General features: G+C 41.9%; 1 protein-coding gene across 1 annotated transcript in view; it reads right to left on the bottom strand.

Annotated features, from left to right (window-relative positions):
* Positions 1-27,217, bottom strand: part of HAT1 (histone acetyltransferase 1) — a 71,830-nt gene that overhangs the window by 38,395 nt on the left and 6,218 nt on the right. The window contains exon 3 of the mRNA XM_025404092.1: positions 5,977-6,052. Within this exon, the coding sequence (XP_025259877.1) occupies positions 5,977-6,052 (76 nt within the window). The remainder of the gene's footprint in view (positions 1-5,976; positions 6,053-27,217) is intronic.

Raw genomic sequence — 27,217 nt, 5'->3', positions numbered from 1 at the left:
TGTTGTTTGAGTTAAATGAGTAAGTTAATACATGTAAACTACTTATAAAACTGGCACATTGTATAAGTACTCAATAAATGTCAGACATTTAATACTATTGCTACTGTTGCTGCTGCTGCTACTATTACCAGTATTAGAAGGCATTTCAAATGAGAGAAGTAGTGTTAAACTAGGAGCTGGCTAGGCAAGCAGCTACCAAGCCTTGGACCAGTCCCTCCAACTTACTGCTTACTGAATCACCAAAATGCAGAGCTGCAGCGATAGCACCTACCTGACCACAAGTAAACTGCTCTATGAACTCAACAGGCAGATATGGAACTGCTGCTAATTTTTCCACCCCTGCTCCCTGCCATCACATTTATGCTTAATATTCCTTTTTCCAGCTTAAAAGTCTTCTAAAAAGTAAACTCTAAATTATCCAGAATAGGTAAATCTATAGAGACAGAAAGTAGATTAGTGACTGCCTAAGACTAGGGGTCAGGGTAAAGGAAAATGATTATTAATGAATTCTAGGGTTTCTGATGGAAGTAATGACAATGTTCCAAAATTGACTGTGTTTGCACAACTCTGAATACATTAAAAACCACTGATTTGTACACTTTAAATAAATGAATTACACAGTATATATCACAATAAAGCTGTATTCTGATTTTTTAAGAAAGTGAATTGTGAAAGAAAAGTGTTTGAAAGGAGCAGTGTCATGCACTTTGGGAGGCTGAGGCGGGGGGGTATCACTTGAGGTCAGGAGTTCAAGACCTGCCTGCCAACACGGTGAAACCCCATCTCTACTAAAAACACACACACACGCACACACACCAAAAAAACGCCGGTGTGGTGGTGGTTGCCTGTAATCCCAGCTAGCTACTCAAGAGGCTGAGGCAGGAGAATAGATTGAACCCAGGAGGTGGAGATTGCAGTGAGCTGAGATTGCACCACTGCACTCCAGCCTGGGCAACAGAGCAAGACTGTGTCTCAAAAAATTAAAAAGAAGCACTATCTGTAAAACTAGATCTTACCCACTAAGATATTACTATACACATTTTTTAAAGTAGTAAAACGTAGAGAATAAAACAATGTCTCTTTAAAGATAGAACTCCAAAGAGAAAATATTATTTTTATAATAAAGTAAAACCTGTTTAAAATATAAAAGGCTGAAATTTTGGCATTAATTTATGTATTATAAGATATAATTATTAATATGTGAAAGCACATAAAATGCCTAATCTGTACATTAATAATGAAAAATTCACAAGAAATTCGTTGCAGGAAGAGACATTTGTTGACTTAAAAACACAATAAGGGCCTGGTGCAGTGGCTCACACACCTATAATCCCAGCACTTTGGAAGGCCGAGGCAGGTGGGTCACCTGAGGTCAGGAGTTCAAGACCAGCCTGGCCAGCATGGCAAAACCCCATCTCTACTGAAAATAACAAAAATTAGCTGGGCATGGTGGCAGGCGCCTGTAATCCTAGTGACTCAGGAGGCTGAGGCAGGAGCATCACTTGAACCCAGGAGGTGCAGGTTGCAGTGAGCCGAGATTGCGCCATTCACTGCACTCCAGCCTGGGCAACAAGAGCAAAACTCCGTCTCAAAACAAAACACACATTAAGGCTGGGCACAGTGGCTCATGCCTGTAATCCCAGCACTTTGGGAGGCCAAGGCAGGTGAATCACCTGAGGTCAGGAGTTCAAGACCAGCCTGGCCAACAGGGGGAAACCCTGTCTCTACTGAAAATACAAAAATTAGCTGGGTGTGATGGCACATGTCTGTAGTCCCATCTACTCGAGAAGCTGAGGCAGGATAATCGCTTGAACCTGGGAGGCGGAGGGTACAGTGAGCTGAGATTGCACCACTGCATTCCAGCCTGGGCGACAGAGTGAGACTCCATCTCAAAAAAAACAAGCAAACAACAACAACAAAAAGCCACACATTAAATATAGCTGGGTGCAGTGGCTCATGCCTGTAATCCTAGGACTTTGGGAGGCTGAGGTGGGCAGACTGTCTGAGCTCCAGAGTTTGGGACTAGCCTGGCCAACATGCCAAAATCCTGTCTCTACTAAAACTACAAAAAAAAAAAAAAAAATTAGCTGGGTGTGGTGGCACAGGCCTGTAGTCCCAGCTACTTGGGAGGCTGAGGCATGAGAATCGCTTGAACTGGGAGGCGGCAGAGGATGCAATGAGCCAAGAAGATCGTGCCACTGCATTCCAGCCTGGGCAACAGAGCAAGGCTTCATCTCAAAAAACAAACACACAAAAAACCCCAAAACTCCCACACATTAAAGAAATATGTCAATGATGTTAAAATAATGCATGGGGGGAAAAAGACATGAAGGGAAATATTTAAATGTCCACTATGTCTAAGTAACCCTTTCCTACTACAACAAACCAGGGGTTCCATGGGAGACTGATTGACTACAGAACTAATATGGAAAGTACAAGATGAATCTGGAAGCATCTTATTGTGCGAGAAAGTAAAGTATCACCAAAATTATAAGGACATATCAGAAAGACTCAAAAGTGTCTGTCTGAAAGGGTGGCCACTTGCCAAATCTGGGATAATTTGAGCATCAAAATTAGTAGCAGAAACAGACTGTACATAACCCACTGAATTTTAAAAGAATCCTTAGCCAGGTGCGGTGGTTCACGCATGTAATCCCAACACTTTGAGAACCCAAGGCAGGAGGATCACTTCAGTCCAGGAGTTCAACACCAGCCTGGTCAACATAGGGAGATCCCTATCTCTTTTTAAAAAAAAAATTTTTTTTTCTGTTTTTTGAGACGGAGTCTCGCTCTGTTGCCCAGGCTGGTGTGCAGTGGTGCAATCTCAGTTCACTGCAACCTCTGCCTCCCAGGTTCAGGCAATTCTCCTGCCTCAGCCTCCCGAGTAGCCAGGACTACAGGCGCACGCCACCACACCTGGCTAATTTTTTGTATTTTAGTAGAGCATGGTTTCACCATGTTGCCCAGGCTGGTTGCCAACTCCTGAGCTCTGGCAATCCTCCCGCCTCAGCCTCTCAAAGTTTTGGGATTACAGGTGTAAGCCACTGCACCCGGCCAAAAAATTTTTAAAAATTAGTTGGGCATGGTGGTACCCACCTATGGTCCCAGCTCCTTAGGAGGCTGAGGTGGGAGGATCTGCTTGAGCCTGGGAGTTCAAGGCTGCGGTGAGCTGTGATTGCACCACTGCAGTTCAGCCTGGGTGACAGAGCAAGATCTGTCTCAAGAAACAAAAACAAAAACAAAATCTCTGAGTTTGATATAAATAAAGAAATAGGCTGGGCGCGGTGGCTCAAGCCTGTAATCCAAGCACTTTGGGAGGCCAAGACGGGTGGATCACGAGGTCAGGAGATCGACACCATCCTGGCTAACACGGTGAAACCCCGTCTCTACTAAAAAAAAATGCAAAAAACTACCCGGGTGAGGTGGTGGGCGCCTGTAGTCTCAGCTACTCGGGAGGCTGAGGCCGGAGAATGGCGTGAACCCGGGAGGCGGAGCTTGCAGTGAGCTGAGATCGGGCCACTGCACTCCAGCCTGGGCGACAGAGCGAGACTCCGTTTCAAAAAAAAAAAATAAATAAATAAATAAAGGGAAGAAGAAGAGCTCTTTCTTATAGTAGCACGCCCAACTAATAAATGAAAAAAGTATGGAAGAGTTACAAAATCACCATTTTACAATCATCATAGTAAATGATTCAAGCAAGAATCATTAATGGATGCTAAAACTTCTGGGTGAAAGCTTGATGGAAAACAGGATATTTTCAGTCTCACAGTATCTCCCTACAAACTACTTATAAATTACAAAGGAAAAAAACATTAACTTTATAGTGGAAAAACCTGGCAGCCACCTCTAAACTAGGTGACCCAAGTTAACTTAACCAACAAGGGACAAAGTGATATCACGGACTTCCTGATTTGATACACTGAGGACACAATACCATTTCTGTAATGGCACAGCAAAAACATGCATTATCTGAGTTTAATCACAAATAAACCAATCAAATTAATCCAATATAACAGTTCTACAAAATTAGCCTATACCCTACAAAAATGTCTGTTAGGAAAAAACAAATGCTGAGGATCTGTTTCAGATTAAAGAAGAACGAAGAAATATGACAACGAAATACAGTTGATTCTGTATTGGATCCAGGATTGGAGAAAATTGCTATAAAAGAATTACCAGAAATCAACTGACAAAATCTGAAACACGGACTGTATATTAGAAGATAGTACTTTATCGGGTCAGGCATGGTAGGTAGCTCATGCCTGTAATCCCAGCACTTTGGGAGGCCAAGGTGGGTGATCACTTGAGGTCAGGAGATTGAGACCAACCTGACCAAGATGGTGAAACCTTGTCTCTACTAAAAATACAAAAGTTAGCTGGATGTGGTGGCGGGCGTCTGTAAGCTCAGCTACTTGGGAGGCTGAGGCAGGAGAATCATCTGAACCCAGAAAGTGGAGGTTGCAGTGAGTTGAGATAGCACCACTGCACTCCAGCCTGGGCAACAATGCAAGACTCTATATCAACGTTAAATTTCCTGAACTTTTACAACTCTTCCATGATTATTAACTTTACTTTTAGGAAATACATACTGAAGAGAAATGAGGGGTAAAGGATCAGGATATACCTGCAACCTACTCTGAAATGGTTCAACAAGAAGAAGAAGAAGAGACAATGATTAAAGCAAATGTAGCTAAATGGCAACTGGTGAATCCAGGTAAAAAAATATACAGAGATCACTGTACTATTCTTGCAACTTTCTGCAAATGTGAAATGTTTTCAAAATTTTTAAAAAAGTAACTATTTCAATGATGTAATCAAAGTATAGGAAATTAAAGAGCAGCGTTAAATATACTGGGACATATCTTTATTTTGTTTTTGTTTTTTTGATACAGTCTCGCTCTGTCACACAGGCTGGAGTGCAGTGGCGCGATCTCGGCTCACTGCAATCTCTGCCTCCCGGGTTGAAGTGTTTCTCTTGCCTCAGCCTCCCGAGTAGCCAGGACTACAGGCATGTGCCACCACGTCTGGCTAATTTTAGTATTTTTAATAGAGACGGGGTTTCACCATGTTAGCCAGGCTGGTCTGGAACTCCTGACCTCAGGCAATCTGCCCACCTTGGCCTCCCACAGTGTTGGGATTACAGGCATGAGCCACTGCACCTGGCCTGGGACATATCTTTAAAGTTCCTTCTAAAAAAATAAACTTCAGGGCAGGTACAGTGGTTCATACCTGTAGTCCCAGCTTTTTGGGAGGTGCAAGTGGGAGGATCACTTGAGTCCAGGAGTTCAAGACCAGCCTGGGCAATACAGGAAGACCCAATCTCTACAAAAAAAAAAAAAGAAAAAACCAGGCATGGTGGTGTGTGCCTGTAGTCCCAGCTACTCAGAGGCTCAGGTGGGAGGACTGCTTATGCCCAGGAGGTTCAGGCTCAGTGAGCTTTGATCACACTACTGCACTCCAGCCTGCTTGACAGAGTGAGACCCTATCTCAAAAATAAATAAATAAATAAATAATAAATAAACAAACTTCTCTCAACTGCTTATTTAATCACAGAACAACAACTTAAGCTTTCTATTACAGCTTTAGGGGAATACATGCTACTAGAAGTAATTTAGCAAAATGGTAGGCAGAAAAAAGTAGTAGTTATGATTATGGGCTCTGGAGTCAGATTGCCTAAAGTCTACACTCCAGCCATTTGTATGTTCATAAACAATTATCCATCAATATACAAAGTAGCAAATAATAATACCATTATTAATACTGTTGTGAGAATTAAATAATGCATTTATAGCACTAAATGGTAGGTATTAAAATGACCGGTGTCTCAATGTAAAAAAAAACACCGTTATAACATATATTTTAAGATAAACCACATAAAAAATAAGAGCAAAGAAAATAAAACTTGTTTTCCTCAAAGAAAAAGAATGAAATTTTTTTTCCATACTAATTTGGCAAACATTTTACTAAGTTACTTACTCATCCCCAAAGAGTTGATGGGTATACTCAGGAAAGAAAGTTCTAATGTCATTTTCAAGATCTTCAGGAAAACGAACTGTTTAAAGGGACAAAAAATAGAGATATTAAAGATATTAAAGATATTGAAGGTGACAGGTATTTCTATTTCATGAATTTCAGTATAACTAGGATACAGCCAACATTTTTCTTACTCAAAGTGTCACTTCTCCATTATGTGATTTATTTACACTGTATTCTCAAGAGACTAATGAACAATGAAAATTAAAATATTACTTTGAGTGCTTACTTATTCTAAGAATTAGAAGGCGAGGTATGACAGAGGCACGTGATTTATTTTTATTTTTCCATATGTTTATGCACAATGCAAAGAGTAAAGGAAAAACAAAAAGACACTTTGAGATAAGAAAAGTTACAGCAAATGAAAACAGGATGCTGTAAGAAACATTCTGATAATAACAATAACCTGAGTTTGATGAAGTCATTTTTTTTGACTACTAGATGACATTTATGTTGTTCTCATGTTTGTTTTTTGCTATTAAAAAGTAATACTGCAATGACATCTTTATATACATCCTGCTGTACTTTTATAAGTATACACAGGGGAAATTCCTGGCAGTAAAAAACTAGGGGGAGGGTACCAAAATATTTGTATAAATATTGCTATATAAATATTGCTAAAGTGGCCAGGTGCAGTGGCTCATGCCTGTAATCCCAGCACTTTGGGAGGCCAAGGCAGGCGGATCACCTGAGGTCAGGAGTTCGCACCCAGCCTGGCTGACATGGTGAAACCGTCTCTACTAAAAATACAAAAATTAGGCCAGGCACAGTGGCTCATGCCTGTAATCCCAACACATTGGGAGGCCGAGGTGGGCAGATTACCTGAGGTTAGGAGTTCAATACCAGCCTGGCCAACATGGTGAAACCCCATCTCTACTAAAAATACAAAAATTAGCCGGGCATGATGGCACACACCTGTAATCCCAGCTACTTGGGAGGTTGAGGCAGAAGAATTGCTTGACCCCAGGAGGCAGAGGTTGCAGTGAGCCGAGATCCTGCCACTGCACTCCAGCCTGGCCAACAGAGTGAGACCTTCTCTCTCTTTTTTAAAAAAAAAAAAAAAAAAAAAAAAAATTGGCTGGCTGTGGTGGCGCATGCCTGTAGACCCAGCTACTTGGGGGGCTGAGGCAGGAGAATCACTTAAATCCAGGAGGTAGAGATTGCGGTGAGCCAAGATCATGCCGCTGCACTCCAGCCTGGGCGACAGAGACTATCTCAAAAAAAAAAAAAAAAAATTATATATATAGCTAAAGTGCCCTATAAAAATACTGTAACAGTTTATATACCCACAAGCAGTTTATATACCCATAGTTTGTAAACTCCTTTGTTCCCTACATCCTTGAAAGCACTCTGCTGTACTCAAGGATACTCTGTACCCTCAACTTTAATTTCTATCAATCTAAGATGGAATGGGTATCCTTTTGTTATTTTTATTTGTATTTGTTGTGAGTACTGAAATACTGGACATTTTCCTGATAAAATTTATCTTACGAAGAAAATTTTATTCATTAAAAAATTATTATTATTTTTTTTTTGAGACGGAGTCTCACTCTGTCACCCAGGCTGGAGTCAGCTCACTGCAAGCTCTGCCTCCCGGGTTCATGCTATTCTCCTGCCTCAGCCTCCCGAGTAGCTGGGACCACAGGCGCCCGCCACCTCGCCCAGCTAGTTTTTTGTATTTTTTAGTAGAGACGGAGTTTCACCGTGTTAGCCAGGATGGTCTCCATCTCCTGACCTCGTGATCCGCCCACCTCGGCCTCCCAAAGTGCTGGGATTACAGGCTTGAGCCACCACGCCGGGCCAAACAATTCTTAAGCAATTGAAGAATGAAAAGATAAATTGCAGGGCTGGGCGCAGTGGCTCACACCTGTAATCCCAGCACTTTGGGAGGCTGAGGCAGGCGGACCACTTGAGGTCAGGAGTTCAAGACCAGCCTAACCAACATGGTGAAACCCCGTCTCTACTAAAATATAAAAATTAGCCAGCCATGGTGGTGGGTCCCCATAATCCCAACTACTCTGGAGGCTGAAGCATGAGAATCGCTTGAGCCTGGGAGGAGGAGGTTGCATTGAGCTGAGATTGCACCACTGCACTCCAGCCTGGGCGACCAAGAGAGACTCTGTCTCGGGGGGTGGGGGGGGGAAGATAAATTGTAGATGAAAAATTTCTAACACTGTCCTCACAGTCCAGGTCATTCCCTGCATGCCAAAGTATCACCAGCAGATTACTAATTTACAGAAGAAAAGGTATATTTTCACTGTAGAGATCTGGTAGTCACCTGCTTTCCAAATGATCTAACTTAGCATCATTCATTGTGGGACAGAACATTATGTGCCTCCTGATTCAATGCAATATGAAGTACAGTCATCCCTCAGTATACTCAAGAGACTGGCTCCAGGACCCCTGACTGTACCAAAATCCACGATACTCAAGTCCTGTAGTTCTGTCTGGTGTCCCAAACACTGTATTTTCTATCTGCATTTGATAGAAAAAAAAAATCCGCGTGTAAGTGGACCCACACAATTCAAAGCAGTGTTGTTCAAGGACCAACTGTATGCTGCATCACCCATGAAGTTTTCTCACCAAAACTTTTTATTTTAAATCTAATCAAGCTTTTTACCTTCCAATTTGCCGGAAATACAGAGGATAGAGGAGGAAGTTAAACTAACATCAAAAGGAAATATACAAATCCAGAATGTAGATTTATCTAATAGTTCTGTGCAATGACTTTACTCTCCCAAATAAATTAATGTCACGTAGGGGAAAAGTTGCATGTGGACGGAAAGGGACTGCTCTGCATTAAAAGAGATTATTTAAGAAACATTATGACCAAATGCAGTACATAATCCCTTACTGGATCCTTGTTTAAGTAATTTTTTTTATTTTTATTTTTTTTTGAGACAGGGTCTCCTTGTCACCCAGGCTGGAGTGCAGTGGCACAATCACAGCTCCCTGCAACCTTGAACTCCTGGGTTCAAAAGATCTTCCAGCCTCAGCCTTTCACATAGCTGAGACTACAAGCGCAAACCACCATGAACAACTAATTTTTTAAAGTTTTATAGAGATGGGGGTCTTACTTTGTTGCCCAGGCTCGTATCCAATTTCTGGGCTCAAGCCATCCTCCCACTTCAGCCTCCCAAAGTGCTGGAATTATAGGTGTGAGCCACTATGCCTGGCCTAATTTTTTTAAAAGCTATTAAAGTGTTTTGATGGCAACCAGGGAAATCAGAAATTGCACAGTATTGAAAAAAATTACCATTAATTTTCTTAAGTGTGATAACAGTATTATGGGTATATACATATGAATGTCCATATATTAGGAGATACACTATAGGAAAGTGTCGTGATATTTAGATACCTCCTGTCAAATAATTCAGCAAAAATACACACATACTAAAGCAAATATGGCAAAATGTTAACTGTTGAATCTAGGTGTTAAATATACATGAGTATTGTTTTATTCTCTCAATTGTTCTGTGTTTAAAATTTTTCATAACAAAATTTAAAGAAAAAAAAGAGGTCTAGGCAAATGCAGCCAAATGTTAAGATTTGAAAAAGCTGAATGATGGGATCACAAACATTGCTTAGTTTCCTTTTTTTTTTTTGAGACAGATTCTCTGTCGCCCAAGCGGGGGAGTGCAATGGCATGATCTTGGCTTACTGCAACCTCCTCCACCTCCCGGGTTCAAGCGATTTTCTTGCCTCAGCCTCCCGAGTAGCTGGGATTACAGGCACCCACCACCCAAAAATTAGTGCCCAGCTAATTTTTGCATTTTTAGTAGAGATGGGGTTTCGCGATGTTGGCCAGGCTGGTTTCAAACTCCTGACCTCAGGTGATCCGCCCGCCTCAGCCTCCCAAAGTGCTGCGATTACAGGCAAAGTCACCATGCCCAGCCAGCACTGTATTTTTTTTATGCCTGTAATCGTTAAAAAAAAATAGTCACGTATGTCCAGACTCATTAACCTAAAAATTCACAACTACTACATCTCTAGTGTTTGAAAATGTTTGGAAATATATAGAAATTCTGAAAAATTAACTTTCAAATATAATATGTATATTATATGACATTTTGGTAGTGATGGGTAAAAAGACAAAGAAAAGAACAAGTAATGAGTAAGAAAAGTTATCTTAAGCCTACTTATGATAATTATTTCTAAAATTCAGATTGGCCGCCTTCTGATGCCCGTCATCCAAATTAGTGAGTTTTAATATTTTAATATTTAATAATAAAAAATTTGGTCCACAGAAGACAGGAACTAAAAGTTGGTATTTAGCGGATTTAAGGTTCAATCAATGTGACATATATATATGTTACTTGAGAACATGTATAAAATGTGAACTTTCTCTAGGATATCAGAAACATTAAATATTTTCAAGTCTTTATAAGGTTATGGCAGCACAGCAAAGAAGCAACCCAAATGTCACAGGCGAATGATTAAATTACAGTAAATACATGAAATGGCTTACATAATTATTAAACATGTTATCATGACAAACAGAAAAATGTTCACAATGCAAAGTGAACAGAACATGATATGGTAACCTCGATTTTATAAAAGAGAAACAATAGAAATGAATATATAATAAAAAATACTAGAAGAAAACAACCCAAATTATAATACAGAAGTAGGTATTTTGAGTGATGAATTATGGATAATTTTTATTTCATAAACTTCTATGTACTTTCCAAATTTTCTGCAAAATATGTATTACCCCGATACCCAGAAAAAATAAACAGTATAAAAAACTGAAACAATTCAAAATAAGTACTAAAAACCTATGTCGCAGCTGGGCACAGTGGCTCACGCCTGTAATCCCAGCACTTTGGGAGGCTGAGGCAGGTGGATCACCTGAGGTCAGGAGTTCGAGACCAGCCTGGCTAACATGGTGAAGCACCGTCTCTATTAAAATTACAAAACTTAGCTGGGTGTGGTGGTGTGCACCTGTAATCCCAGCTACTCGGGAGGCTGAACTAGGAGAATCGCTTGAACCCAGGAGGCAGAGGTTGTAGTGAGCCAAGATCAGGCCACTGCACTCCAGCCTGGGCGACAGAGCAAGACTCCATCTCAAAAAACAAAAACAAAAAAAAATCTATGTCACTCATGCTTTTGTAGAAAAATGGAAGCTTGGTCTGGAATACTAAATGGCACCTTATTGCTCTATAGGAGGGGTCCCCAAACCCCATATATCGGTTTGTGGCCTGTTAAGAACCAGGCTGAACAGCAGGAAATGAGTAGTGGGTAACCTAGAAAAGCTTCATCTGTACTTATTTGTTCCCCACTGCTTGCACTACTGCCTGAGTGCCACCTCCTATCAGATCAGCGGTGGCATTAGATTCTCATAGGAGCAAAAACCCTATTGAGAACTGTACATACAAGGGATCTAGGTTGAATGCTCCTTATGAGAATCTAATGCCCGATGATCTGAGGTGGAGCTGAGGCAGTGATACCAGCACTAGGGAGGGGATGCAAATACAGATTAATGTTAGCAGAGAGGTTTGACTGCATAGAGACCATAATAAATCAATTGCTTGCAGACTCATATGAAAACCCTATCAGCCTAGCCTGGCCAACAAGGAGAACCCCGTCACTACTAAAAATACAAAACTTAGCCGGCCGTGGTGGCGCACACCTGTCATCACAGCTACTCCGGAGGCTGAGGCAGAAGAATCACTTGAACCCAGGAGGTGGAGGTTGGAGTGAGCCAAGATCGCGCCACTGCACTCCAGCCGGGGCAACACAGTGAGACTCCGTCTCAAAACAAAAACAAAAACAAAAACAACAAAAAAACCCACCAACCATATCAGTGAGTAGTGAGTGGCTAGTGACAATTAAGCTGCATCTGGTGGCAGGCTTTATAGTGGCAAGTGAATTCATGTAGTTCCATTGTACAGCTGCATCTAGTGGCAGGCTTTAAGTCAGAATCCAACATTTATTTTAGTCCCCATGTTGCCAACCCATTATTTTATTTGCCACTTCCATCTGTGACTCTTTCTCACACTGTACACTCGTCTCAGTCACAGTTTTGGTTAAGCCTTTTTGCTAACCCTAGCCAAAATGAGTAAAAAACAAATGTCACTGGAGAGCTTCTCTGAAAAAGGGGAAAGACCCAATGATGAGACAGCAGAAGACTCTAAGACTGCCAACAAAAATAAAGCTGCATGTAAAATACCAACAGTCCTACTTAAATTATGGGTTCACTGTGACAGGTGATTCACATTCTCCAAGCTCTCTTTGTATAGTACATGGTGACCAGCTATCCAACAAAGCCACGAAACCTTCAAAACTGCTTAGTTACATGGAGACCAAGCACCCTGCATTAAAAGACAAGCCTTTGGAGTTCTCAAAAGAAAAAAACATGAACGTGAAGAATAGAAGCAATTTACTGAAGGCCACCACTTTGTCAAATGTGTCTGCACTGAGAGCATCATTCTTTGTTTTGTTTTTTTTTTTTTTTTTTTTTTTGAGAAGGAGTCTCGCTCTGTGGCCCAGGCTGGAGTGCAGTGGCCGGATCTCAGCTCACTGCAAGCTCCGCCTCCTGGGTTTACGCCATTCTCCCGCCTCAGCCTCCCGAGTAGCTGGGACTACAGGTGTCCGCCACCTCGCCCGGCTAGTTTTTTGTATTTTTTTTTTAGTAGAGACGGGGTTTCACCGTGTTAGCCAGGATGGTCTCAATCTCCTGACCTCGTGATCCGCCCGTCTCGGCCTCCCAAAGTGCTGGGATTACAGGCTTGAGCCACCGCGCCCGGCCAGAGAGCATCATTCTTAATGGCTAACCACATTGCTAAAACTAAGAAGCCCTTTACTACTGGTGAAGAGTTGATCCTGCCTGCTGCTAAGGATATTTGTCATGAACTTTTAGGAGAGGCTCCAGTTCAAAAGGTGGCACATGTTCCTCCTTAGGCTCATACCATAACTAGAAGAATTGATGAAATAGCAGGGGATGCTGAGGCACAATTGTTAGAGAGGGGTGAGTCACCGTGGTGTACAACCCAGGCTGACGAGTCTACCAATGTGGACAACACGGCAACAATGCTTGTTTTTGTGCAATATATTTCAGGAGGATGTGCATGAGGATACGTTATGTGTACTTTTCTTGCCAACCAATACCACACTGCAGAACTATTCAAGTCTTTGAATGATTACGTATCAGGAAAACTGAATTGGTCATTTTGTGTTGGTATATGCATGGACGAAGCGGCTGCCATGACTGAACAGCTTTCTGGTTTCGTTATTCAAGTCAAAGAGGTCACCTTGACCGGACGCAGTGGCTCATGCCTGTGATCCCAGCACTTTGGGAGGCTGAGGTGTGAGGATCGCTTGAGTCCAAGAGTTTGAGACCAGCCTGGGCAACACAGTGATACCCTTTCCTCTACAAATAATAAAAAATTAGCTGGGTGTGGTGGCATGTGCCTGTAGTCCCGGGCAGAACTGCTTGCGCTCAGAAAGTTGAGGCCACAGTGAGCCATAACTGTGCCACAGCACACAGCTTGTGCAATAAAATGAGACCCTGTCTTAAAAAAAAGAAAAGAAAAGAAAAAGAAGTCGCTTCCAAATGTGAATCTATGCACTATTTCATCCATTGAGTAATGCTGGCTAGCTAAAAAATGTCACCTGAACTTAACATTTTGCAGGATGTAATTAAAATTATTAACCACATTAAAGTATATGCCCTTACCTCACACCTGTTCACACCACTCTGTGAAGAGATGGGCACAGAGCACAGAGCACACATATTTTCTCTTATACACAGAAGTGAGATAGCTTTCTAAAGGTAGATCACTGGCTAAAGTTTTTGAGTTATAACAGCCGCTCCAGAGATTTCTTTTAGAAAAACAGTCACCACGGGCAGCACATTTCAGTGACATAGAATGGGTCACAAAACTTGCTTATTTTTGCGACATATTCAACCTGCTTAACAAACTTGATCTATCACTTGAAGGGAGAACAACAATTGTGTTCAAGTTGGCAGATAAAGTGACTGCATTCAAAGCCAAAGTGGAAGTATGAGGGTGACAAGTGAACACTGGGATTGTTGACATGTTTCAAACATTAGCAGAGATTTTGAAAGGCCCTGGCTCACAGGGTCCTCTTACTCCCAGCTGGTGCACGATCACCTATCTCAGCTTTCAAAAGAGTTTGAGCATTATTTCCCAACCACAAAAGAACCCTGAACTGGGAAGGAATGGATCCGTGACCCATTTTTGAATAAGTCAAGTGAATCGACTTTGTCCGTGCTGGAACAGGGTCAACTGCTTGAGACTGCAAATGAAGGTGGCCTTAAAAGTGCGTTTGAAGCCGGGTGTGGTGGCTCACATCTGTAACCCCAGCACTCTAGAAGGCCGAGGCAGGCGAACTGCTTGAGCCCAGTGGTTCAAGACCAGCCTGAGCAACATGGCGAAACCCCGTCTCTACTAAAATTATAAAATTTAGTGGGGTTTGGTGGTATGCGCCTGTAGTCCCAGCTACTTGGGAGGCTGAGGCATGAGAATCACTTGAATCCAGGAAGTGGAGGTTGCAGTGAGCTGAGATCGTGCCACTGCAATCCAGTGTGGACAACAGAGTGAGACCTGTCTCAAAAAAAAAAAAAAAAGTATTCAGACAACTTCAAATCTCCTTATGTTCTGAATTAAAATCAAGGCAGAACATCCTGAGATTGCCACAAAAGTACTGAAAAGCCTGCTTCCATTTCCAACATCTTATCTTCGTGAGGTAGGGTTTTCTGCAATGACAGCAACCAAAACGAGATTACAGAGTAGACTGGACATAAGCAAAACACTTCAGGTGTCACTGTATCCATCACCCCCAGATGGGACTGTCTAGTTGCAGGAAAACAAGCTCAGGGTTTCCACTGATTCCACACTGAGGTGTATAATAATTTCATTATAATTACAATGTAATAATAGAAAAAGTGCACAATGAATGTAATGCACTTGAATCATCCCAAAACCATTACCCCTAAGCACCCCCTCCCTGGTCTGAAGAAAAATTGTCTTCCAGGCCGGGCGCGGTGGCTCAAGCCTGTAATCCCAGCACTTTGGGAGGCCGAGACGGGCGAATCACAAGGTCAGGAGATCGAGATCATCCTGGCTAACCCGGTGAAACCCCGTCTCTACTAAAAAGTACAAAAAACCAGCCGGGTGAGGTGGCGGGCGCCTGTAGTCCCAGCTACTCGGGAGGCTGAGGCAGGAGAATGGCGTAAACCCGGGAGGCGGAGCTTGTAGTGAGCTGAGATCTGGCCACTGCACTCCAACCTGGGCAACAGAGCGAGACTCCATCTCAAAAAAAAAAAAAAAAAAAAAAGAAAAAGAAAAATTGTCTTCCACTAAACTGGTCCCTGGTGCCAAAAAAGTTGGGGACTGCTGCTATATAGAACATAGGGCCTGCAATGATTCTTCCTTTTGAATATATTTACTGTTGCTTCTTTCTTTCTTTTGTAGAGACAGAGTCTTGCTATGTTGCCCAGTCTGGTTTTGAACTCCTCCATCCTCAAGCAATCCTCCTGCCTTGGCCTCTCGAAGTGCTGGGATTTTAAGTGTGAGCCACCGTGCCTGCCCTGCCCTATTGCTTCTACTCTTAGATATAGTTCCTTTAAAGAGAGAGAATCAGTAGACAGATAGATAGATGGGGTCTTGCTCTCTTGCCCAGGCTGGAGGGCAGTGTGCAATCAAAGCTAACTGCAGCCTTGATCTCCTGTGCTTAAGCCTCCCAAGTAGCTGAGACAATAAGTGTGTGCCACACACTTGGCTAATTGTTTAATTTTTTTTAAGAGACAAAGTCTCGCTATGTTGCTTAGGCTGGCCTCAAACTCCTGGCCTCAAGCGATCCTCCTCCTTCAGCCACCCTTTTTCCTACAGCTCAGTTACTATAATTATCCATCATGCTACTGCTATTTCAGAGTTACTAATGACTTTATTGTACAATTAGTGATGTTTTGCTTTTCTTCACTCTCGTTGAACTCCGTAACAGTGGATGTTATTAAACTCTTTTTCTACCTGAAATATTATTATTCCTTTCTCACTTATATACTATCCTGATTTACTTCCTTGTTTTTCTGACTTAACCTGGTTTATTTAGCTTCCACTTCCTTAGATAATAGGCATTTTCCAAGACTTGGCCCTTGGTCTGCCCTTCTTTCAGTGTGTTTCTTTAAGAGTTCATCTTTTTTCCTGGCTTCAACTACCAGCAGCAACAGTACCACCAGAGCCAGCTTTCTCCTCCAATCTTTGTGTCTCTGTCAGTGGCACCACCTTTTACAGGCATGAACCACCATGTATGGCGATAAGTTCATATACTTTCTAGTTCTCAGAATCACTTCAGTAGTTTCTGGAAAGGCAAGATGTATGAAAGAAGATATAGTCTACATGTCTTATTAACCAAAAGTAAAATTAAGACATCACCAAGGCACAGTATTTTAATCAATTTTTAAAGCTTGTTTAATAAACACATAAGAGTTCAAGACCAGCTTCGGCAACAGGGCAAAACTCCATCTCTACAAAAAATATAAAAATTTGCTGGGCGTGGTGGCACACACCTGTAGTCCCAGCTACTTGGGAGGCTGAGGTGGAAGGATCACTTGAGCCTGGGAGACAGAGTTTGCAATGAGCCGAGATCACACCATTGCACTCCAGTCTGGGCAACAGAGCCAGACCCTACCTCAAATAAATAAATAAATACTTAAGTATTTAACACATTTAATATATATGATCTATCAACAGGTGCTCATAATGCAGACATAAATGGATTCTGGCCCCCACAGGGCATAGTATCTAATTGTATTCTGGACTATATCTAAGTTTATTCATAATCCTGTGTTCTTTAAATAACTGAAATCTTAGCGTACTGCCCGATACATCCTTTCCTAGCCATGCTGAATTGAAAAACAAGCTTAATTATATAATTTTAAAACATAAGGGTGGCCCCAGTGTGCTGGCAACATTCTCATCAGCACAATCAATCTGCAAGATGCGGTATCTCAACATTAAATATTCCTTGGAGACGCCATAATTAATCCCATCACACTCTTTATTCCCATTAACAGCGGCCCAATTCTTAAAAATTCCCTTATCACTGGGATTCTCATCCCTATACAGTAGTATAAAACTACTCATCTAATTTCCCACCCCTTCCCAACTCATTGTGACCACTGTGAAACTCAGAAGTCAGTTACCACCAAAATTCTCCATAACCCCAACCTCTTTATCAAATGCTCTCCTATCCTGTGCTAACAGTTCTTTGGCACACATTGGTCTCCCCTAAGGATGCTCCTCTCTTACAGACCTCTCAGGTAGTGGTTGTTTTCTCTATCTTCATACTGCTAGAACAAGGTATCCTCCTTGCTCATTGCTGGTTTCAGACTAATGTCTCTCTCCCCACACCCTAAGAACAAACTGCTTTGAAGCTCATGCTCCATCTCTCTCCCTCATTCTTTGAATAATTTAGCTCCAGGCTCACTGTTGCACTTTCCAACACTACAACTGCCTTAAATCTTGGTAACTTCAAAATTAATGAAAATCAATCTTCCAATCCAGCCTTGGAGCTCCTTGATTCCTCCCCAAGAATTTTGTCTTTACTGTACCTTAGCCACTTATTCTCATGTTGTGCCCTAGCCTTTATTTATCATTATTTACAATTACACCCCCTTAATCTCTATTTCAAACATTGTACTATCTTACCATCACCATTTATCTTCCTACCTCACTCCCTATACCCCCAATTCTTTTGTTTGTTTTTGTTTTTTGAGACAGGGTCTGGCTGTGTCACCCAGGCTGGAGTGTGGTGGCACAGTCAGTCACAGCTCACTGCAACCTCAATCTCCTGGGCTCAGGTGATCCTCCTGCCTCAGCCTCCTGAGTAGCTGGGACCACAAGCATGCACCACCACTCCCGGCTAATATTTTATTTTTTGTAGAGATGGGGTCTCCCTATGTTGCCCAAGCTGGTCTCAAACTCCTGGGCTAAAGTGATCCTCCTGTCTTGGCCTCCCAAAGTGCTGGCATTACAAGCATGAACTACCACACCCGACCATATCCCAATTCTAACAATTCTTAAACCCCCACCAAGACTTAAAATGAATTTTTTCTTTCTTTTTTTTTTGAGACGGAGTTTCGCTCTTGTTGTCCAGGCTGGAATGCAATGGCACAATCTCAGCTCACAGCAACCTCAGCCTCCGAGGTTCAAGCGATTCTCCTGCCTCAGCCTCCCAAGTAGCTGGGATTATAGGCATGTGCCACCACGCCTAGCTAATTTTTTTATCTTTAGTAGAGACGGGGTTTCACCATGTTGGCCAGGCTGGTCTCGAACTTCTGACCTCGTGATCCACCTGCCTCAGCCCCCAAAGTGCTGGGATTACAGGCATGGGCCACGGTGCCTGGCCACAATGAATTGATTTGAACGTAATTTCACTGTCCCTCTTCTACTTCATATCTTCATTTTCCTCCCTTTCCAGTGCAGAATTCCACAGCCCAACAATATTATCACTCCATCCTAAACATCCTCAATCCCTTGCCCTTAATTTGTTTTATAGCAGACTGGTTAAAAAAAAAAAACCCACTCTAGGCTGGGCGCGGTGGCTCACGCCTGTAATCCCAGCACTTTGGGAGGCCGAGGTGGGTGGATCACTTGAGGTCAGGAGTTTGAGACCAACCTGGCCAACACGGCGAAACCCTGCCTCTACTAAAAATACAAAAATTAACCGGGCGTGGTGGTGGGTGCCTGTAATCCCAAATACTTGGAAGGCTGAGGCAGGAGAATCGCTTGAACTCCGGAGGCGGAGGTTGCAGTGAGCCAAGATCGTGCCATTGCACACCAGCCTGGATGACAAGACCAAAATTCCGTCTCAAAAAAAAAACAAAACCTACTCTAGTCGAATTTGACTATATGTCTATTCTTTGTGGCACACTTTCATCTGGACATGACTGACCTCACTTTATATTCATGAGAACTTGAAGTGGGCCCTTCGTGCTACCTGACAATTGTAACAGTTCTCAAGTCTACTCACTCCTCCCACTCACCTAGATGACTATTTCCTCAAACCTCCAATGCCTTCTTCTATAAGCACATTCTGCACAGATGACCTTGCTTCCTATCTCACTTAGGAAACAGAAGCATTCGGAAAGAAACTGCACAAAATGCTTCCTCTACACCGTCTAGCTTACTGCAGCAATTCCTGTATACTCTCCTTCATCTTGTTATGGTAGAAATTCTCCATGCTCCTATCTAAGGCTAATCCTTCCATTGATTAATAAAATACTTCCCCCTCTTACATTGTCAAGGATATTACTCAACAAATACTCCCCTTCTCTGATACTCCCAGAAATACTCCTATATAATCTCCCTCTTCTCTGATAGATCATTGGCATCAGCATATAAACATGCTTTTATTTTTCACAGGTTTAAAACATTCTCATTTCTATATTAATATCTAACAAAGTAGACTTAAATATAAAGCAAGATGGGTTAAAGAGGGGACAGAGATAAAGATGAAACATTTTATAATGAGTAAGGTCATTTCATCAAGAAGACATAGGAAGTCTAAATCTGTATGTACCTAATATCAGAGCTGCAAATACATCAAGCAAAAATTAATGACTGAAGACATAGACAATCCACAATTCCAGCTGGAGATTTCAACAGTTCTCTCAATTGTCATAATTGCTAGAAAGACAGTAAAAATATAAAAGACTTTAATACTATTATGTCAATTTACACTTATAGAACACTACATAAAACTGCAGAATATAAATTATTTTTCAGTGCACCTAGAACACTGACCAAATAGATCCTATATGATGAGCTGTAAAACAAGGCTCAATGAATTTAAAAGGACTGAAATAAGACTATATTGTCTGACCTTGACAGAATTAATTCAGAAATCAGTGACACTAAGACAGCTAGAAAAGTCCCAAATATTTGGAAATTAAGCAACACTCTTCTATATAACTCATGGGTCAAAAAAGAAGTCACAAGGGAAATTAAAAATATTTTGAATTGATCTATAATAAAAATAGAACATAACAGAATTGGTGGGATGCAACTATATCAATATTTAGCAGTAAATTTTTTTTTCTTTTTTTTTGAGATGGAGTCTTGCTTTGTCACCCAGACTGGAGTGCAGTGACGCAATCTTGGCTCACTGCAACTAGAGGTAAATTTATTAACATTAATGCTAGTATTAGAAAAGGAAAGTTTAAAGTTTATATAGACGTCTACTTTAAAAAGAAAGATCTTAAAAAGAGCAAATTAGACTAGGTAAGGTGGCTCATGCCTACAATCCTAACACTTTGGGAGGCCAAGGCAGGAGGATCACTTGAGCCTAGGAGTTCGAGACCACCCTGAGCAACATAGTGAGACTCCATCTCTACAAAAAAAAAAAAAAAGTGGCCGGGCGCGGTGGCTCAAGCCTGTAATCCCAGCACTTTGGGAGGCCGAGACGGGCGGATCACGAGGTCAGGAGATCGAGACCATCCTGGCTAACACGGTGAAACCCCGTCTCTACTAAAAAATACAAAAAACTAGCCGGGCGCGGTGGCGGGCGCCTGTAGTCCCAGCTACTCAGGAGGCTGAGGCAGGAGAATGGCGTCAACCCAGGAGGCGGAGCTTGCAGTGAGCTGAGATCCGGCCACTGCACTCCAGCCTGGGCGGCAGAGCGAGACTCCGTCTCAAAAAAAAAAAAAAAAAAAAAAAAAAAAAATAAAAATATATATATATATATATATAGCTGAGTGTGGTGGTGTACACCTGTAGTCCCAGCTACTTGGAAGGCTGAGGTGAGAGGGTCACTTGAGCCAGGAGGTTGAGGCTACAATGAGCCATGATCACACCACTGCACTCTAGCCTGGGCAACAGAGCAAAACCTTGTCTCAAAAGGAGGGAAAAAAAAATTAACCCAAAGTCAGAAGAATGAAAGATTAAGAAAACAGATAAATAACAGACAAAGGCAATTGCTGAAAAGATCACTAAGACTGATAAACTTGTAGGGAGACATTAAAAGAGATAAAGAATTACCGATATCCCCAAGAAGGGATTATAGATTCTAGAGTCACTTATTTTATTTTATTTTGTTTTTTGAGACAGCGTCTGGCTATGTCACCCAGACTGGAGTGCAGTGGGGTGATCCTAGCTCACTATAACCTCCACTCCACCTCTCCGGCTCAAGTGATCCTCTCACCTCAGCCTCCCAAGTAGCTGGGATTACAGGTGCATGCAACCATGCTTGGCTAATTTTAAAATTTTATTTTATCGACAAGGTCTCATTATATTGCCCAGGCTGGCCTTGAACTTTTGGGCTCAAGCAATCCTTCTGCCTTGGCCTCCCAAAGATCTGGGATTACATGTCTGAGCCACTGCACCTGGCTCTACAGTCATTTAGATGGTAACAGGGCAATACTGTAAACGACTTTCTGCCAAGAAAGTTAGATAAAATAGAGAAATGCTTTCAAAGACAAAAATTACCAAAACTGACATAAGAAACAGAAAATCAGAATAGTATTAAATCTATTTATTGGATTTATAGTTAAAAATCTTCAAAAAAACGGCACATAAAACTTCACTGGTGAATGCTACTGAACGTTTAAAGGAATAATGCAGTCTTAAACAAATTCTTCCAGAAGACAGAGAAGAAACAGTTCCTAACTCATTTTATGAGGCCAGGAAACCTTGATACCAAAATCGAACAAAGATGTATGAAAAAAGAAACCATCACCTGTCATGAACAAGGGAGTCTTAACAAAACATCGCCAAGTCAAATCCAGCAAGGCAGAAAAAGGATAATATACTGGCATGCAAGGCTAATTTAACACTTAAAATCTCATCAATGTAATTCACATTATCAGAATTAAAGGAGAAAAATCTTATGATTATCTTGATAAAGAAAAAGCATTAGAATGTAACACTTTCATAATAAAAACTCTCACCAAACTAGGAATAGAAGGAAACTTCCTCAACCTGATAAAGGGCACATATGAAAAACCTATAGCTAACATCATAGTGAATGGTGAAAGGCTCAAAATTTTCCTACTTAAATTGGGAATAAGGCAAGGATGTCTGTTCTATCACTTCCATTTGACATTACAATAGAGGTTCTGGCCAGTGCAATAAATATGGCAAGAAAATGAAACATAGGTGGCTCTCCATATATGCAGGTTCCACATCCACTGATTCAACCAATTATGGATTAACATGAGATTGGTTGAAACCTCAAATACAGAATCTGCAGATACAAAGAGCTGACTGTACTATATGGCTATATTTTCCCCCCCCCGAGACAAAGTCTTGCTTTGTCACCCAGGTTGGAGTGCAGTGGCACAATCTCAGCTCATTGCAACCTCCACCTCCTGGGCTCAAGAGATTCTCCTGCCTCAGCTTCCCAAGTAGCTGGGATTACAGGTGTGTGCCATCATGCCCAGCTAATTTTTGTATTTTCAGTAGAGGCAGGGTTTCACCATGTTGACCAGGCTTGTCTTCTCGAACTCCTGACCTCGTGATCCACCTGCCTCAGCCTCCCAAAGTGCTGGTATTACAGGCATGAGCCACCGCGCCCAGCTATATGGCTATCTATCTATCAAGACAGGTTCTCACTCTGTCACTCACACTGGAGAGCAGTGGCACAATCACAGCTCACTGCAGCCTGGAACTCTCGGGCTCAGGCAGATCCTCCCACCTCAACCTTCTGAGTAGCTGGACTACAGACACACACCACCACGCCTGGCTAATACTTGTATTTTTTGTAGAGATGGGGTTCTGCGATGTTGCTCAGGCTGGTCTCAAACTCCTGAGCTCAAGCAATCTACCTGCCTCAACCTCCCAAAGTGCTAGATTACAGATGTGATCCACCATGCCCAGCCACACTATGGCATTTTGTATAATGGACCAGAGCATCGGCAGATTTTGGTATCCACAGGGGATCCTGGAACCAAATCCCTGAAGATACCAATGGACAACTGTATAAGGCAAAGAAAAACTGTAATTTTCTTCATTAACAGGTAATGTGTGTGTGCAGGAAATCTGAAATAATCTACACTTAAAAAAATACTACAGCTGGGTGCGGTGGCTTATACCTGCAACCCTAGCACTTTGCGAAGCTGAGGCAAGAGGATTGCTTGAGCCCAGGAGTTCAAGACCAGCATGGGCAACATAGTGAGGCCCCGTCTCTAGGAAAAAAATTTAAAAAAAAAAAAAAAAAAAATTGCCAGGCATGGTGGCACGCACCTGTAGTCCCAGCTACTCAGGAGGCTGAGGTGGACCGCTTCAGCCTGGGAAGTCAAGGCTATGGTGAGCCACAATCACGCCACTGTACTCCAGGCTTGGCAATGGAGTGAGACACTCTCTCAGAAAAAGCCCAGAATACAAAACACTATAATAAGTGAATTCAGCAAGGTTGCAGGATACAAAACAATTACACAAACTGTGCCATTATGTGTGCATGTATATGCACATGCACACACATAAAACAAGCAATTGGAAGAGAAAATTTTGAAAGTATATCATTTTTAGGTCAGGCACAGTGGCTCACATCTGTAATAGTACTTTGGGAGGCCGAGGTGGGCAGATCATTCGAAGCCAGAGTTCAAGACCAGTCTGGGTAACATGGCGAAACCCTGTCTCTACAAATAAATACAAAAATTAGCCAGGCATGGTGGTGTATGCCGAGTTTTAGCTACTCGGGAAGCTGTGGTAAGAGGATCACTTGGCCCGGAGGCAGAGGTTGCAGTGAGTGGAGATCGTTCTACTGCGCTTCATTCTGGGTGGCCAAGTAAGAACATGTCACACACAAAAAATTAAAAAGTATACCATTTTTAAGAGCATCAACAATCAAAAGATGTAGATTTACTTAGATAAATGTAACAAAATACACGCAAGACTGAAAACCTGAAACATTTCTAGAATACAGAAATATGTCATGTTCATATATTGGAAGGCTCAATGTTATTAAGATAGCAATTCTCCCCACTAAAAAAATTCATTTTTAGATTCAATGTAACCTTAACTAAGTCAGAACTTTTTAAATAGAAATTAACCACCTGATTCCAAAATGTATACAGAAATAAGGTCAAGAATAATCAAAACAATCTTGAAAAAATAAAGATGTGGGACTCACACTACCAGGACTCACTAGAAAGTTACACTAATCCAGACAGTACGATATTGGCAGAAAAACAGACAATGGATGAGAAAAGTCCAGATGCAGATCCACACGTGGAAGTTCAATTTATTTTGGTTAAAGCACCAAGGCATTCACACAAATTATACTGAAACAAGTGGATATCCACATGGAAAAACAAACCTTAATCCCCGTCCTCATGTTGAACATGAAAAATAACATGAGATGGATCATGGACATAATTTTAATAAGCTAAAACTAAAAACCTTCCAGAAGAAAACATTAAGAGAGCTTCATTATCTCCTCGGGGTAGACAAAGATATTAGGTATGAACCAGAAAACACTAATAGAAATTTTTAAAATTAATAAACTGGACATGATTAAAACTAAAAACTTCTGGTTATCAAAAAAAAGTTTAGAATATGAACAGGCAAGCCACAAACTGAGAGAAAAATGTGCACAAAACATGTAATCTGCATAAAGGACTCATCCAGAATATGTAGGTAAATACAACTAATAACAAAAAGACAAATAACCTAATTTTTTTTTTTTTGAGATGGAGTCTCACTCTGTCACCTAGGCTGGAGTGCAGCGGAGTGATCTTGGCTCATGCAAGTTCTGCCTCCCGGGTTCATGCCATTCTCCTGCCTCAGCCTCCCAAGTAGCTGGGACTACAGGCACCCGCCACCACGACCAGCTAATTTTTTGTATTTTTAGTAGAGACGGGGTTTCACTGTGTCAGCCAGGATACTCTTGATCTGACCTCGTGATCCACCTGCCTCGGCCTCACAATGTGCTGGGATTACAGCACCCGGCCCCCAAATAACCTAATTTTAAAATGGGCAAAAGATGTGAATACATGAGTCCAAAAGGAGATAGTCAATAACCACAGTAAAAAAAAAATCCTTAATAGCATTAGTTATCAGGGAAAGGTAAATTAAAATCTATTTAAACTTTACAACCACTATGAAGTACTACTAACAAAGAAATACTACTACATACCCAGAAGAATGCCTAAAACTTAAAAAACTGACAACATCAAATGTTGGTGAGAATATGTAATAACCAAAATTCTAATATACAGTTGATGTGAGTATAAAAGTACCTGGAAGTCAGTATGGCAAGTATCCCCTAAAGTTAAACATACAAATACCCTACTGACCCAGCAAATCCACAGCTAGGAATTTATCCAAAATAAAATCATATGTCCACAAAAAAACTCATACAGTAACAGCCAAAAACTAGAAACAACCCAAATATCTATTAGCTGGTGAATAATGATGTATCCAACAACAGAACAGTATTCAGCAATAAAAAGGAGTGAACTGCCGGGCACGGTGGCTCACGCCTGTAATCCCAGCACTTTGGGAGGTCGAGGCAGGCGATCATGAGGTCAGGAGTTTGAGACCAGCCTGGCCAACATAGTGAAACCCCGTCTCTACTAAAAATACAAAAGAATTAGCCAGGCATGGTGGCGGGCGCCTGTAATCCCAGCTACTCCAGAGGCTGAGGCAGGAGAATCACTTGAACCCAGAAGGCAGAGATTATAGTGAGCCGCAATCATGCCACTATACTCTCAGGCAACAGCGTAAGACTCCGTCTCAAAAAAAAAAAAAAAAAATATTGGGGAATGAACTACTGGTACAGACAACATATGATGTACCTCATAAAAATTATGCTTAATGAAACAAGCCAGTCACAAAGCCAGTATATATGGTATAATTCCATTTATATAAAGTGCTAGAACATGGAAAACTAATTTTGGACAAAGAAATGAGACTGTAGTCACCTTGCAGGTGGCAGGGACAGAATGGTAAGGAACAAAGTTCTATCTCCTAAGCCTGCTCTCATTAATGTTAGAGCAATACTAACAGCAATGAGTTCATCTAGCACCTAGATCTTGGCTTCAGCACCCAGATCTTGGCTTTTAAATACCATTTCCTGTGGATGGGTGTGATGGCTCATGCCTGTAATCCCAGCACTTTGGGAGGCCAAGGTGGGCAGATCACCTGAGGTCAGGAGTTCGGGACCAGTCTGGCCAACATGCTGAAACCCTGTCTCTACTAAAAATACAAAAATCAGCTGGGTGTGGTGGTAGGCACCTGTAATCCCAGCTACTTGGGAGGCGGAGGCACGAGAACCAGTTAAACCCAGGAGGCAGAGGTTTCAGTGAGCCAAGACCACATCACTGCACTCCAGCCTGGGTGACAAGAGTGAGACTCCATCTCAAAATAAAAAACCATTTCCAGGCTGGGCGCGGTGGCTCACGTCTGTAATCCCTGCACTTTGGGAGGCCGAGGCGGGTGGATCATGAAGTCAGAAGATCGAGACCATCCTGGCTAACACAGTGAAATTCCGTCTCTATTGAAAATACAAAAAATTAGTCGGGCGCGGTGGTGGGCAACTGTAGTCCCAGCTACTCGGGAGGCTGAGGCAGGAGAATGGTGTGAACCCAGGAGGCGGAGCTTGCAGTGAGCCGAGATCGCGCCACTGCACTCCAGCCTGGGCTACAGAGAGAGACTCCATCTCAAAAAAAACAAAAACAAAAACAAAAACAAAAAACCATTTCTTGACTGGGTGCAGTGGCTCATGCCTGTAATTCCAGCACTCTGGGAGACCGAGACAGGTGGATCACTTGGTCAGTTTGAGACAACCAACATGGCGAAACCTCATCTCTACTAAAAACACAAAAAAATTACCTGGGCCTGGTAAGCACATGCCTATAATCCCAGCTACTAGAGAGGCTAAGGCACAAGAATTACTTGAATCCGGGAGGCAGAGGTTACAGTGAGCCAAGATCGCACCCCTGCACTCCACCTGGGCGACTGAGTGAGACTCTCTCTCTAAAATAAAATAAAATGACATTTCCTACTAAAAGAAACTAGGGATCCTTGGAGAAATGGCTGATTCCAAGGCTGGGACAGAGATAACAGATGACAGGATATTCCAAGGTAATCAAGGTATCAAAGAATGAAGTAATCGCAAAATGAGGGGATATGTAAAAAATACAGAGATCCCAGCAACCACGTCGTCACTCTGCTCAGCCCTTATCAAGTATTTTCTTTTTTTTTTTTTTTTTTTTTTT

The sequence above is a fragment of the Theropithecus gelada genome, chromosome 12 (genome assembly GCF_003255815.1).
Source record: "Theropithecus gelada isolate Dixy chromosome 12, Tgel_1.0, whole genome shotgun sequence".
Lineage (NCBI taxonomy): Eukaryota > Metazoa > Chordata > Mammalia > Primates > Cercopithecidae > Theropithecus > Theropithecus gelada.
The sequence above is the reverse complement of the archived record's forward strand: the minus strand, read 5'-3'. Positions and strand labels throughout refer to the sequence as shown.